The sequence below is a fragment of the Phyllobates terribilis genome, unplaced genomic scaffold (assembly GCF_046119375.1).
Source record: "Phyllobates terribilis strain yellow unplaced genomic scaffold, ASM4611937v1 Scaffold_13__5_contigs__length_258822181, whole genome shotgun sequence".
In the NCBI taxonomy this organism is placed as follows: domain Eukaryota; kingdom Metazoa; phylum Chordata; class Amphibia; order Anura; family Dendrobatidae; genus Phyllobates; species Phyllobates terribilis.
The window spans coordinates 134,897,440-134,910,924 of record NW_027362773.1 but is presented as its reverse complement, the minus strand read 5'-3'; the positions used below and the strand labels follow the sequence as shown (position 1 = coordinate 134,910,924).

General features: G+C 42.9%; 1 protein-coding gene across 1 annotated transcript in view; it reads left to right on the top strand.

The window, feature by feature from the left end:
- The window catches only part of LOC141174072 (uncharacterized), a 369,120-nt gene that overhangs the window by 220,876 nt on the left and 134,759 nt on the right, over nucleotides 1–13,485 (top strand). Inside the window, exons 16-17 of the mRNA XM_073658713.1 lie at nucleotides 6,622–6,665; nucleotides 7,997–8,158. Coding sequence (XP_073514814.1) covers nucleotides 6,622–6,665; nucleotides 7,997–8,158 — 206 coding nt within the window. The remainder of the gene's footprint in view (nucleotides 1–6,621; nucleotides 6,666–7,996; nucleotides 8,159–13,485) is intronic.

The following is a 13,485-nucleotide window of genomic DNA, read 5'->3' as shown; positions in this document are numbered from 1 at the left end:
CTCCTCCTCCTCTTCCTCTCTGTCCTCTGGCCATCCATGCTGAACAGACGGTATGACAGCTGTGCAGGTAGTACCATTTATAGTGCATGAAACTAGCTCCTGTCCTTCCTCCTCCACCTCTTCCTCATTGTCACCCAATCCACGTTGGGATAAGATGAGGCTTGGCTGTGTGTAATCACTCTGTATGGTTCCTTGCTCCATCTCATCGTACTCCGCCTGCAATGCATCCTCTTTGATTGTGAGCAAAGAGCATTTCAGAAGACGGAGAAGCGGGATGGTGACGCTAATTATGGCCTCATCGCCACTCATCATCTTGGTGGAGTCCTCAAAGTTTTGGAGAATGGTACATATGTCTGACATCCATGTCCACTTCTGAGGTCTTATGTGTGGAGTCTGAACTGAATACCGACGGACTTGTTGATGCTGGTACTCAACAACTGCCCAGAGGAGGAGGAGGCTGAGGAGGATGAGGTGCAGGAGCTGTAGAGCGTGGGAGCAACCCTGATTGACCTAGGGCCCACAATCCTTGGCGTCGGGAGGACGTGTTCCGTCCCAAGTTCTGACTGGGTCTCGGCTTCCACTATGTTAACCTAGTGTGCCGTCAGCGAGATGTACCGTACCTGCCCACAAGCACTTGTCCATGTGTCCGTGGTTAGGTGGACTTTACTGGTAACTGCGTTGTTGAGAACACGGCTAATGTTTTGGGACACGTGCTTGTGTAATGCGGGGACGGCACACCAGGAGAAATAGTGGCGGCTGGGGACCGAGTACCGAGGGACGGCCGCCGCCATCAGGTTGCGGAATGCTTCCGTCTCCACGAGCCTAAAAGGCAACATTTCGAGCGCAAGCAGTCGTGAAATGTGAGAATTTAGTAGTGTGGCCTGTGGGGCATTGGCTGCATATTTGCGCTTGCGTTCCAAGGACTGGGGTATGGACAACTGAACGCTGCTCTGGGGCAAGGACTTGGACGTGCTTCCTGATGCTGCTACTTGAGAGTGTGCAATGACAGGAGCAGGGCAGTAGGCATCTTCGCTTGCACCATGGACAGGGGATTGGCTTGCATGCACAACAGCGGAAGAAGTAATGGTGCCTCCCCCAGACACTGTTCCTGGACCCTGGGGTTCGGCCCACAAAGTCGAGTGCTTTGCTGCCATGTGCCTGATCATGCTGGTGGTGGTCAGGCTGGTCGTTTTGTCACCCCTGCTGATGCTGGCCTGGCAGGTGTTGCAAATGGCATTTTTGGGGTTATCGGCAGAGTCTTTAAAAAACACCCAGACTCGGGAAGACCTAACAGTTGTACTGGCAACTTCCTTCGTGCTGGTGTTACGGGGAATGGTTGACTGCCTTCTGCCTGCGGCCACCACACTGCTTCTTCCTGCCTGTTGGGGTGCTCTACCTCCCTCCCCCTGTGTGCTGCTGTCCTTGCTCTGCATGTCCTCCTGCCAGGTTGGGTCAATTACTATATCATCCTCCACCTAGTCTTCCACTTCCACACCCTGGTCCTCCTCCTGACTTTCTGGCAATTGTGTCTCATCATCGTCCACCTCTTTGACACTTTCCCACCGTTGCCTTCATGTTACCGTGGCTGCTCAAATATTTGGGCATTGCTACACGCGATCTCCTCTTGGCCCGCTTCAAGTGGACCGGGCGAGAGGCCCGAATCTATAAATAGAAAAGTGAACAGCTCTTCAGAGTGTCCAAGTGTGGGATCAGTTGTCTCTGGGTACTCGGCATGGTGGGAGGAAGGAGGATCAGGGTGAGGAATATGTGGTTCAGACTCACGGCTACTGAGACTTGACCGTGTGGAAGACAGGGTGGTGGTGGCTGGAAACATTATCCGCTATCCAACCAACAACCTTTTGACACTGCTCTGGGTTCAATAGTGGTGTGCTGCGGTCCCCTAGAAATTGGGACAGGAAGGTCAGGCGAGAAGATGTGGGTGTTTGTTGTGGCACAATTTCAGCCTGCCCACGGCCTTGTCCTCGGCCTCTGCATGCACCATTACCATCACATCCAGTTCCCCATCCCTTGCCACATGCCTTGCCCATTTTAAATGGAGGACAGTATCTTCCACGCTCACTACAAATGACTGAGTTTGGAGCGAATTTATATGTGATCGGTGTGACGGAGAAAACAGAGTTTTAAATACCTGGCCTGTACGTAAGTAGTTTGACCAGCAAACTGCTGTGAATTGCTTCACTGACACACTGAAATAAATTTTTAATGGAGGCCAGAAATGGCAGTATTTTCTGACAACGTATATGTGAGCCGTGTGATGGAGAAAACACAGTTTTAAATACCTGGCCTGTAGGTAACTGTTTTGAACAGCAAACCAGTGTCAAAAACTTTGCTGACACACTGACAAAATTTTTCAATGGAGGCCAGAAATGGCAGTATTTTCTAAAAACGTATATGTGATCCGTGTGATGGAGAAAACACAGTTTTAAATAGATGGATTTTTAGCGCTGTAATATGGAAAGGACCTGGCTGTATTCTGCAGTGCCAACAAGCAAATGGCGCAGAAAAACCGTGTTCTCTGGATTGCTTTTTAAGCAAATTATGAGGATTAAGATGCAAAAAAAATTATTCCTGGCCCCAGAGACCTGGGCCTATTTCCAGAAATATCTAACAGCAGCAGCCGACAGAATTGGAATGGAGCCTCTTGTGCTATGTTCACAGCAGTCTGCTATATACACTGCCTGCCTGCCTATATACACTGCCTGCCTGATATCTCTGCAGATGGATTAGTTAGTCCTCAAAAGGACTGTTTGTTAAGATAGATATGTGTGATGTACGGTTTTTCTCCCTATGCTACCTAATACACAAGCAAATCTCTCCCTGACACAGCAGCAGCTCTCCCTACACTGTCTGATCTGGAGTGACTGTGACGAGCATGGCGACGCCAGGTCTGATATACACCTGATGACGCTGTGCGGCCAGCCAATCACTGTAATGCCCACAACCAACATGGCTACGGCATTACAGTGCATGGCTGGCAATCCCTGCATGTTCATTGGCTCTCTAAAGAACGCCAAACATGCAGGGAGGGGACCCGAGTTCCTGCCCGAGCAACCCAGAAATACTCGCCGAGCGCCGAGCACCATGATGCTTGGGCGAGTACCGAGTAGTGGCGAGCACAATCGCTCATCACTAGTGATGAGAGAGTATGTTTTGTTAACCCTTTCGCCGAGGATGCTCGGGCCGAGGACCGAGTAGTTACAGCTGATCGGTGTTATGTTTGAATCACTCCCGTGTGCATGATTTGCGACTGTTCGACAGCTTTAATACATGTGAGGAATGTGTAAGAAATAGACATTCCTCACATGTAGTAAAGCTGTATGATGGTGAAAAAAAGAGATGCAGAGGACTGTAAGGTGGGCAGTGAGCAATGGAGGAGAGTAGAAAGGTGAAGGTTACTATTTTTAGCTTTATTTTAAAGCCACCATTTTGCTGATTTTTCTCAGAACGAATTACAAAAAATACATATTTTGGAGACTATGTACTTTGTTAATTTCGAGTAGAATTCAATTCCACTCAAATAAATTTGCCAATTTCTACTAATTCCGTCATACTAATTCAATGAAATTTTCAAAAAATTTGATTTTGGTAGTATTATTAGAAAAAGGAAACCTGTCAGGAGATTCAAATTGCAAGATTCATAGGCAGAAATAAATATTAAAAGGCTTCCTTGTTATAAGCCACCATGTTTTAGTCTTAAATATTGCGGGGTTTCAGTGAAAAATGTGTCTTAAAAATTAGCCAGGAATGGGTAGAAGAATCATCTGAGTGGATCCCTATCAGTTTTTCCCTATTTCAGCATATTTGGAAGATGCTTTTCTATGCATAAGAAGGCATGGTCTAGTAGTGATGATGATCAAATCTGCCAAGACTCGATTTCACCAAATCTTACCTATTTTACAGGAAAATTCAATTAGCAGTGAAGTATACTTTACAAATTGAATGTTCCTTCTGCCATGTAGAATATAAAAGAAATTACAAATACTCACAGCTCACCTGTCCAACTGACCTCACAGCCCACCTTCCAGTCTTTAACATTTCTTCTCTAGCCAATTACATGCATTCTCTTTGGCCTCTTCACTCCAGGCCAGGTCTAATGGCTTGACTTGGTCACAGATGTCAAAGAACTCTGTGCAATTACTCAAGTGATGTGCATTGCAACCTTGCACCACAATGGCATGGCGCACTGTGACATCAGAAATCTGTTTGAGCCAGAAGACCTGGAGTAAAGAGGCAGAAGAGAATGCACATGACTGAGGAATTTGAAAAGAAGAGACATTGAGGACTGCCATTTTGCTGACTTTGCGAGGACAATATTGGAGAATACAAATTTCTGCAAAATTCATGACACATTCAATTCTGCTAAAATAAATTTGCTTATCTCTACCTATTAAACATCTGTACTTACCAGGTCTGGAGGACATTTTTAGGCCACCAGCTGAAATTGGCTGCTTGTCAAAGTGGTGCCCCTGAGGGTTCGACCGCCACAGGAATGCTGCACTTCTTTAATGGAGTGTGGTGTTCCTCCTCTGAGGTAAGCCTAGTGTGATGGCAGTGACCTAGCCTTTTGCATCCAACACCACATTCTACCAGAGGGAGCTAGTATGCACTAGTGCTGCTCCCCTGGTTACAGGGAGACTGGGGACCACAAAGTGGTAGGAACCAGTTAGTGGGTGTGGGTGGAGGAACACTAGTTAGTTACACTTCAAATTTCATATTTAATAGAATGCCATCTTTGATCTTGGTCTGTTCTCTGGTCTCTGGCAGTCTGTCAAATGGTCGTACTGTGCTGTCAAACTACTGTTTGTAATGTGACTTCCCTCCGGGAGCGCAGATCCTGTGTGGGCCTGCACCGGTATGGGACACAGCCCTCGTACCCCGATCTATGGGACGAGAGGAAGGTTGCAGACAAGGAATGTCTCAACCCGGCCAAGGACCGGGATCAAGAAGGCCCGGGAGCTTTAGAGTGTGGCTCCCTAGCAAATGGGTCCCGGGGAGGATGCAGACGGAGCGGAGCACGCCACCTGTCCTCGCCTACCTGATCTATTCAGAGGGATTCCGGCTGCAAGAGGGTACCGGCCCCCGACAACTGACCTCGTACTCTATGTCCAGGATGGGAAAGCCCGGTTAGGCCCTGAGGATCCCGACGGGCCTCGGATGGAGAGGAATTGCCACCCGAGCCCTACACCTGAGAGGAGCTCAGAGGGAGACCCGGCCTATCTACACACGCACAGACGGGAAAGGGTAAAGTCTGTAGTGCAGGAACACTCTGGTGTAGGGATGCTACCTCACACTGGACTTCCTCGGAGGTAGTCGGACCCTGTCCCTGGTGGCCACAGGACTCCGCAAGGAGCAGGGAGAAGCCTTGCGCTGCTTGAGAGAACTGTGAGTAAAGCCTTGGAAGTTCATCCCTATGGCCTGCAGACTGTTAATTACGCGCCATACCATGCGACGCGGTGCCTTTACTCCCCGCACTACTAACCCCCCTCCATCCTGCCTTGCCTGCCCTGAGGCCATGCTCCGCCTGTGGGGAGCAGCGAGAACTTAGCCGCCATGACACCGGGCCCCAGTGGACTGTAGCGGCGCTGGTGGCCCCATCACCAGACACCACAGGTGGCGTAGTCGACAATTACCACTCAACCCGGAAAGCCGTAACACCATTTTTAATGTGACGGCCCTGGGCACGGAATGGGTCCAGGCCACGGCTGCATCCCCCTCAACATCTGACCCGGCTCCGAGTCTCCCCATCTTCCCAGGGCAGGGCTTGCGAGCGTCACATCAACACCCTGCAATTCTGTTGTGGGCTGTTATGAGAGCGTTTATTCAGCATTGACTGCAGCATCTAAATTGGCAAAGATGTGATGTCTTATCCTAGGTATTAAAGTGTTAAGCAACAGAGTAGCAATATTTTCTCATCATAGACAACCCTTTGAAGTTTCTAATAAAGATGAGCATATGGATGTAATGCAAAACAAGTTTGAGTTGACTAGATAAGAAATTCACTAAACATGGCAAATTCCACCAATATGCAAATCACTTTGTAAAAATTGCCTAAAATGGCCACACATTCTACTGGATTGCATCTACCAGAGATGGATGACATGAGCTCAGACATGGCCGGGTGGGCTTCTGCTTAATGCCTTGTACTGAAACTATGACATCAGATGGTATAGCACAGCCAATCTGGAGGGATTAGTGCAGCCTATGTAAAAACAGAAGCAGAAAATGCAGCAGCCATTTTGTGGTGAATCTGGATAGTGAGAGGACATCGCAGTTCACAGTTTATCTATAGAGATGGGGAGGAAAAGGTATAAAAAACTGAAGAATAATGTGTGAGGAAAAGAGAATACAGGTTTAATTGATAGGGAGAGAGAGACAGGAGAGTCACTCGTGTCTTTTCAGGGCAAATTGAACGTTTTGGAGTAGTTTTGATTTGCAGCAAATAGGTTCATTGCAAATCGAATTTCCTGTTAAAACTTAGCAAATCTGGTGAATTTCAATTTCAAAAGAAATGTTCATTTCAAATAGTAATTAAACTGTTTTTTAAACTTTCACTTCTTCTAAATGTCCAATAAAAACCTGCTAATATATCTTTCTCCGCAGTAACTGTACTATGGAAGGCATACTTTGCATTTATGTTGTTCATGGTAAGTTTTCCGAATATAGAGTGAAATAATTGTTTTGATAAATAGGCTGATTAAAGCTAAAGCAAAAACTTGATCTGGCTAATAGAGAGGATGCTACGAAAAAGGATTTGTTCCATTTTAGACGTCACATTTTCTGGCTTATTGAAAAACCTAATAGATCAAAATAGCAGAAAAAAAGTAAATGCATAACAAAATTTATTAGCTATATAGCTATATGAAAAAAAATAATTGCCATTTAAAGAGAATGTACCATCAGAAAATGACCTACTAATTAAAGATGATTTCCGGGATAAATTTTTATCTCATCAAAGATAAAACATATAAAATAACAAACACTGCTGTTACCCTCCCCAGCTCCAGCGCAGGTCTTTATTTTTTATTTAAGAAGCACTTCTCCCATCAAAATTTTTATCCTCTTAATATATTGCAATCATCATATTATATTGCACTGTGTACTTACAATTGCTCATTTTTCCCTTCTACCCAGTAATTCTTCTCTTTTCCATTAGGTCTAAGACATCACAAGATTAAAAACAAACTAGCTGAATTCTTCTCTGAGTAGAAAAATGAAGTCACTTTCCCTTGATTGAGTCATGATTAGAACTACAATTCTACATATCTGCAGAGTCCCTGACAGGGGAGGAGCGGAGCAAATGAGCCAGGAGTTGATGAGTGGGTGGAGCTGAGCTGCCAGGGACTTTACAGTGATGTAGAAAAAATGGTTAAAACCTCAGTATATTTACAGCCAGCCACTTTTACATAGAAATGTATATGTTCATTCTTTTGAGCATTTTCTGAACACTTTTTTCAGTGTGCATACCCTTTTTGACATCCCTAACTACACATGTGATTGCTGCAGACAGTCACTGATATTTCTAACATGATGCTGACATGCAGACACCATAACCCAACGTTCACACATTCAGCATTTGTTATGTATTTTACATCAGTTTTTGTAAGCCAAAACAACCAGGAGTGGGTGAAAAATACAGAAGTGGTGACGTTTTTCTATTATACTTTTCCTCTGATTGTTCCTTTCCTGGTTTTAACTTAAAAATACTGATGTAAAATACTGACCAAATATTGAATGTGTGAATGTAGCCTAACGAAAATGAATGGGGATGGCCGAAGAAACAGAGCTGGAATGGCAGTCCATTCATTAGATGAGTCCTTTATTATTTTATACCCCCTTCATACTTTCCTACCACCACATTCATGGTCCAAAGTTTTCTATTTCAAGTTTTGCAAATAAGTTAAATGCTTTAAGATTTTTCAGCAATTTTTTTTTCTTAAAAATCTTCCTGTTCTGAATACATTATATTTAATTATAGAATGCACGTGTCTCTACAACGGTAATACCTACAAATACAATGAAACTGTATACCACTCTACTAATGGCAAAAAAGAATGTGTCACTGGTATATGCAAAGAAAATGGAACCATCCATGAAGTGGTCTACACCTGCCTCACTACTACACAAACCACACATACAGGTGAGACGTAATAATAATAATTTATTGTTTTCTTGCACAACTTATGGTTGTCCTCAGCTATCACTATTTATGCAGGGCACTCTAATAGCACTGTATATGGGAAGTCTTTGATTTTTTAGTTAGTAAAGGCACTTTAACTGATCAGGTATAAATGTATGCTGCTACTCTATAAACCCAATATAACCAATGATACCGCAATACAAATAGTAATCCGATAAAGTGCCAGCTTAACACAAACCTTGTGAAATATTCCCATCTGAAATACTGCAGATTTAATAATGCTTTCTTTCAAAGGGATTTTCCAGGCCATTTGTAAATCTAGCGAGATAGTCTAATAATGTTATATAGCATTGTGAGAAGAGGAAGAGAAAGTATGATGAAAAGTATGCAAATTGCACATAAGTAGTCACATCGAATACACAGGAAGCAGATCTTGTCTAGTCCATGTCCTAATTGTGTATAAGCATCCTGACACATATTGGTGCTTCAATATCATCAAAACCAAAATAATTGGGCTTCCTTGTTCCTCTGTTTCTTTCAACTGCGTATGTGCTATGAAAATACAAATTAAGAAGATGCAGGCGACAGTAAGCTGCAAGCAAGATTTAAAAGAAAAAAAGAGAAAAAAATAACAAAACAGTGGTAGTACATCTGTCACATCTCCACCAGGACCTGCTCCTGCGATGTCTCCTTCTGTCAGCAGATGCCACCATATTCATTCTACGTGTGGCGCTGATGATAGAAAAGACTTTGGAAACAGAAGCTATGCATGGCGCAGGCTCTATCCATCTATTTAGATTAGGATGGCTGGGACTTGAAGTGCTGTCTGACAGTATGGATGTGTGTGTGCCGTCCAGCTGGAGTTATCAGCTCCCTGTTCCAGCCAGTTGGAGAGCACCACACCCTACTTAACCTTCCAGCTTACTGCTGGAAGCTGCCAGATATAGCCGTGTATCTATGTTTCTGTAAACATATGGGGTATCCGCATGCTCTAGAAAAAAATATTTACAATTTTTGGGCCCAATTTTCTTCTGCTATCCTTGTGAAAATGAAACATTTGTAGTACAAAAAATATTTTCATGGCAAAAACATAATTTCTATTTTAGCGCCCCAGTTTGTGAAGTACCTGTGGAATCAAAAAGGTCACTACACCCCTAGGTGAATTCCTTGAGGGCTGTAGATTTTAAAATAGAGTCACTTGTGGAGGTTTCTGTCGTTATGTCATGTTATGGGGAACTGCAAATACAACATGGTGTCCACAATCTATTTCAGCCAAATTGCACTCAAAAAGTGAAATAGTGCTCCTTCTCATCAGAGCCCTGCAGTTTGGCCAAACTTTAGATTCTGTAATCAGAGTGGAATCGGCGTACTGAAGAGAACTTGATTTACAAATTGTGGGGTCAATTTTCTCCTGCTACATTAATGAAAATGAAACATTTGGGAGTATAACAATATTTATTTTCATGGGAAAAAACTATTTTTCATTTTCACGTCCCAATTTTATAAACTTCTGAGAAGCACCTGTGGGTCCAAAATGGTCACCACATCCTAGATGAATTCCTTGAGGGGTATATTTTCAAAATCAGATCACTGTTGTGATTTTCTGTTGTTTTTGCATGTTGGGGGCTCTGCAAATGCAACACAGTGTCCATTATCTATTGTAGCCAAAAGTCAAAAAGTCAAATAGTGCACTCTATCTTATGTGCTGTGTTGTGTTCCCAAAAAGTTAATTTTGATCACATATGGGATATCACTGCATTCAGTATATATTGCATAACAATTTTTTGGATTCATATTTTTTTCAATACAGGTTTTGAAAATAAAAAAATAAGGCTAAAACAACATTTTAGTTTAAAGGGAACCTGTCACCAGTTTTTTGGCCAATAAAGACTGCCCATCAGCTTTAAGATCATCAGAATGGGGTTCCTGCAACCCCATTATATCCTCAGAAGAAGTGTTTTAAACTTGTCCCGCGATGTATGTAAATTCTGGTCCAATGGGTGTCTCCACATTGTAAACAGAGCCAGCCCAGTCCCTTCAAATACCGCCCCCAGTCTCTTCAAACGCCGCCTCTTCTAAGTGCATGTAAGTGGATGACATCTCTCTGTTAGCCATGTAGTGCCTGAAGTCTTGCGCCTGCGCAGTGGAAACGGAGAGCTGCGCAGGCATGCATCACTGTGCCTTATTGAACAGCCAGTGATTCCACTGCGCAGGAGCGAGACTGAGAGACGTCATCCACTTACATGCACTTCGAAGAGGCACGCACTTGTTCAGCTGACAACCGCTTTCTTGTGGAGAGCAATGTTGTACATAACAGATTGCGAGAAAGGGAATATGGAAGTCAGTTGATTCAGGGTGCATTCACCAAAGTAAAAAACAAGACAAGAAATCAACTCCTATCCAATAAGAAAAAAATTTCACCAAATATGACAAATGACGCATCTATAAATTTTTCCACATCGTACACCCTACAATATAATCAAGTCAAAAATATTATCCAAAAAATTCTTCAAGTCATCAACCAAGAAGACACATTTAGAAAAATCATATCTCAGGGCTATAGATTTGTGGCAAAAAGAGGTCGGACCTTGGGCAACATGCTTTTGTCAAGTCCGACCAAAAAGACCTGTTGTTTAAAACCCAAAGGTTTTTTCAAGTGTAATGGAAACCGATGTAACATGTGCGCCTTTGCTGCCGACAAAACAAAAAGCTTTCATTCTTATCAAGGAGATATTCATCATATTCACAAATTCATCAGTTGCGATACCCACCATGTAGTATATTTTATTTTTTGTGATTTATGTAAAAATTAAAAACAGCAGATTTCCAAACACTTAAAGGGGTTTTCCCACTAACGAAAGTTCATTTTAAAAATTGTCTGTGCTCCTGGGCAGGGGACAAAACAAAAGACAATACAGACATTACAGCAGGGGATCGCAGAGGATTCATTTTGTGAAGTAAAACATTTCACAGCCTGTTTTTAAACAATATTTTACCTCACAAAATGAATCATCTGCGATCTCCTGCTGTACTGTCTGTATACTCTTTTGCTTCCTCCCCTGCCCAGGAGATGTGGTATGCTCCATACGTGATCAGACTCAGACAATTTTTAAAATTAACCTTTGTACGTGGGAAAACCCCTTTAAAACTATATCTTAAAAAAATGGATCATATTTTGGGGCTGTCAAACATTTTGTTACTATGCATAATGGTGATTCAACACACTTAAAATTCTTCGGTATAGAAAGAGTCCCATATCCCCCCAGAGGAGGGAGTTGGCAAAAATGCCTTATGCTGCGAGAAGCATTTTGGATATTAACCCCTTTACCCCCGAGGGTGGTTTGCACGTTAATGACCGGGCCAATTTTTACAAATCTGACTACTGTCATTTTATGAGGTAATTACTCTGGGACGCTTCAATGGATCCCGCTGATTATGAGACTGTTTTTTCGTGACATATTGTCCTTCATGATTGTGGTAAAATTTCTTTGATATCACTTGCATTTATTTGTGAAAAAATCAGAAATTTGGCGAAAATTTTGAAAATGTCACAATTTTCAAAATTTTAATTTTTATGCCCTTAAATCAGAGCGATATGTCACACAAAATAGTTAATAAATAACATTTCCCACATGTCTACTTTACATCAGCACAATTTTGGAAGCGACATTTTCTTTATTAGTGCGCTATAAGGGTTAAAATTTGACCAGTGATTTCTCATTTTTACAACAAAATTTACAAAACCATTTTTTTAGGGACCACATCACATTTGAAGTGACTTAGAGGGGCCTTTATGAGAGAAAATACCCAAAAGTGACACCATTCTAAAAACTGCACCCCTCAAGGTTCTCAAAACCACATTCAAAAAGTTTATTAACCCTTCAGGTACTTCACAGGAATTTTTTCACAAAAATGTTACTTTAGACCCCAATTTTTTTATTTTTGCAGGGGTAACAGGAAAAAATGGACCCCAACATTTGTTGTGCAATTTCCCCTGAGCACACAGATACGTGGGGAAAAACCACTGTTTTGGCGCACGGCAGGACTCAGAAGGGAAGGAGCGCCATTAGACTTTTTGAATGTAAAATTTGCTTGAATAATTAGCGGACGCCATGTTGCGTTTAGAGAGCACCTGATGTGCCAAAACAGTGGAAACCCCCCACAAGTGACACCATTTTGGAGACTAGACCCCTCAGGAAACTTATCTAGATGTGTGGTGAGTAGAGATGAGCGTTGTTCGACTCGAACTGTTCGCCAATCTCAAATTTGAGCTGTTTTGGGCGGTGTTCGAGTCGTTCGACGAACGCAAACTATTTGCAAAAAATTTGGCTATTCGAGGTTATGTTCGATAACTGTTCATGCACCAAAAGCGTAACTGGATTTTTTCACATCATGCAGGGATTGTCTGCCACTCACTGTAATGCCACAGCTATGGTGGTTGTGGCATTACAGTGATTGTCCAAATCGATGGGAACAGTGCTCACAGTGAAACATGAAAAGCCGGCAATTCAGCAGCGGCATACACCGGTACCCGACAATTTAGAACATAAAGAAAAGAGCATCACACACTTTGATTAGATAGATATAAACATGTCAGTCACATATATAAGAAGAACAGTGACAGTATTGGTTACTGTACTTGTCATATAGTGTTAAATGATTTATTAAAAAAAATAATAGTGTTTTCATGCACCGTCTCTTTAAAAATGCCAGCAGGCAATTCAGCATTGGTACCCGACAATTTAGAATAGAAAGAATAGAGCATCACACATAGATTAGATAGATATAAACATGCCAGTCACATATATAATAAGTACAGTGATAGTGTTGATTACTGTACTTGTCATTAAGTGTTAAAATAAAGGATTTATTACAAAAAAAAATTGGCGTGGGGTTCCCCGTAATTTTAGTCTCTAGCGGAGGTTAAGCATACAGCTGGGGCAGATGTTTGAAGCCTGGGAAAGGGGTAATACCCACGGAGCTTCCCAGGCTACTAATATCAGCCCCCAGCTGAATACCTAGCCTTTACTAGCTATTAAAATGGAGGACCCCCCCAAAAAATGACGTTGGGTCCCCCCTATTTTAATAGCTAGCAGAGACTAGGCAGACAACTGGGGGCTGATATTAATAGCCCAGGAAGGGTGCCATGAATATTGGCCCCCTCCCAGGCTAGAAACACCAGCCGTCTGCCGCCCCAGAAATGGCGCATCCATAGGATGCGCCAATTCTAGCACTTACTCTTGTTCTTCCCACAGCCCTGTAGCGGTGGCAGTGGGGTAATAGGGCTGGGGTTGATGTCAGCTTAAAATGCCAGCTGACATCAAGCC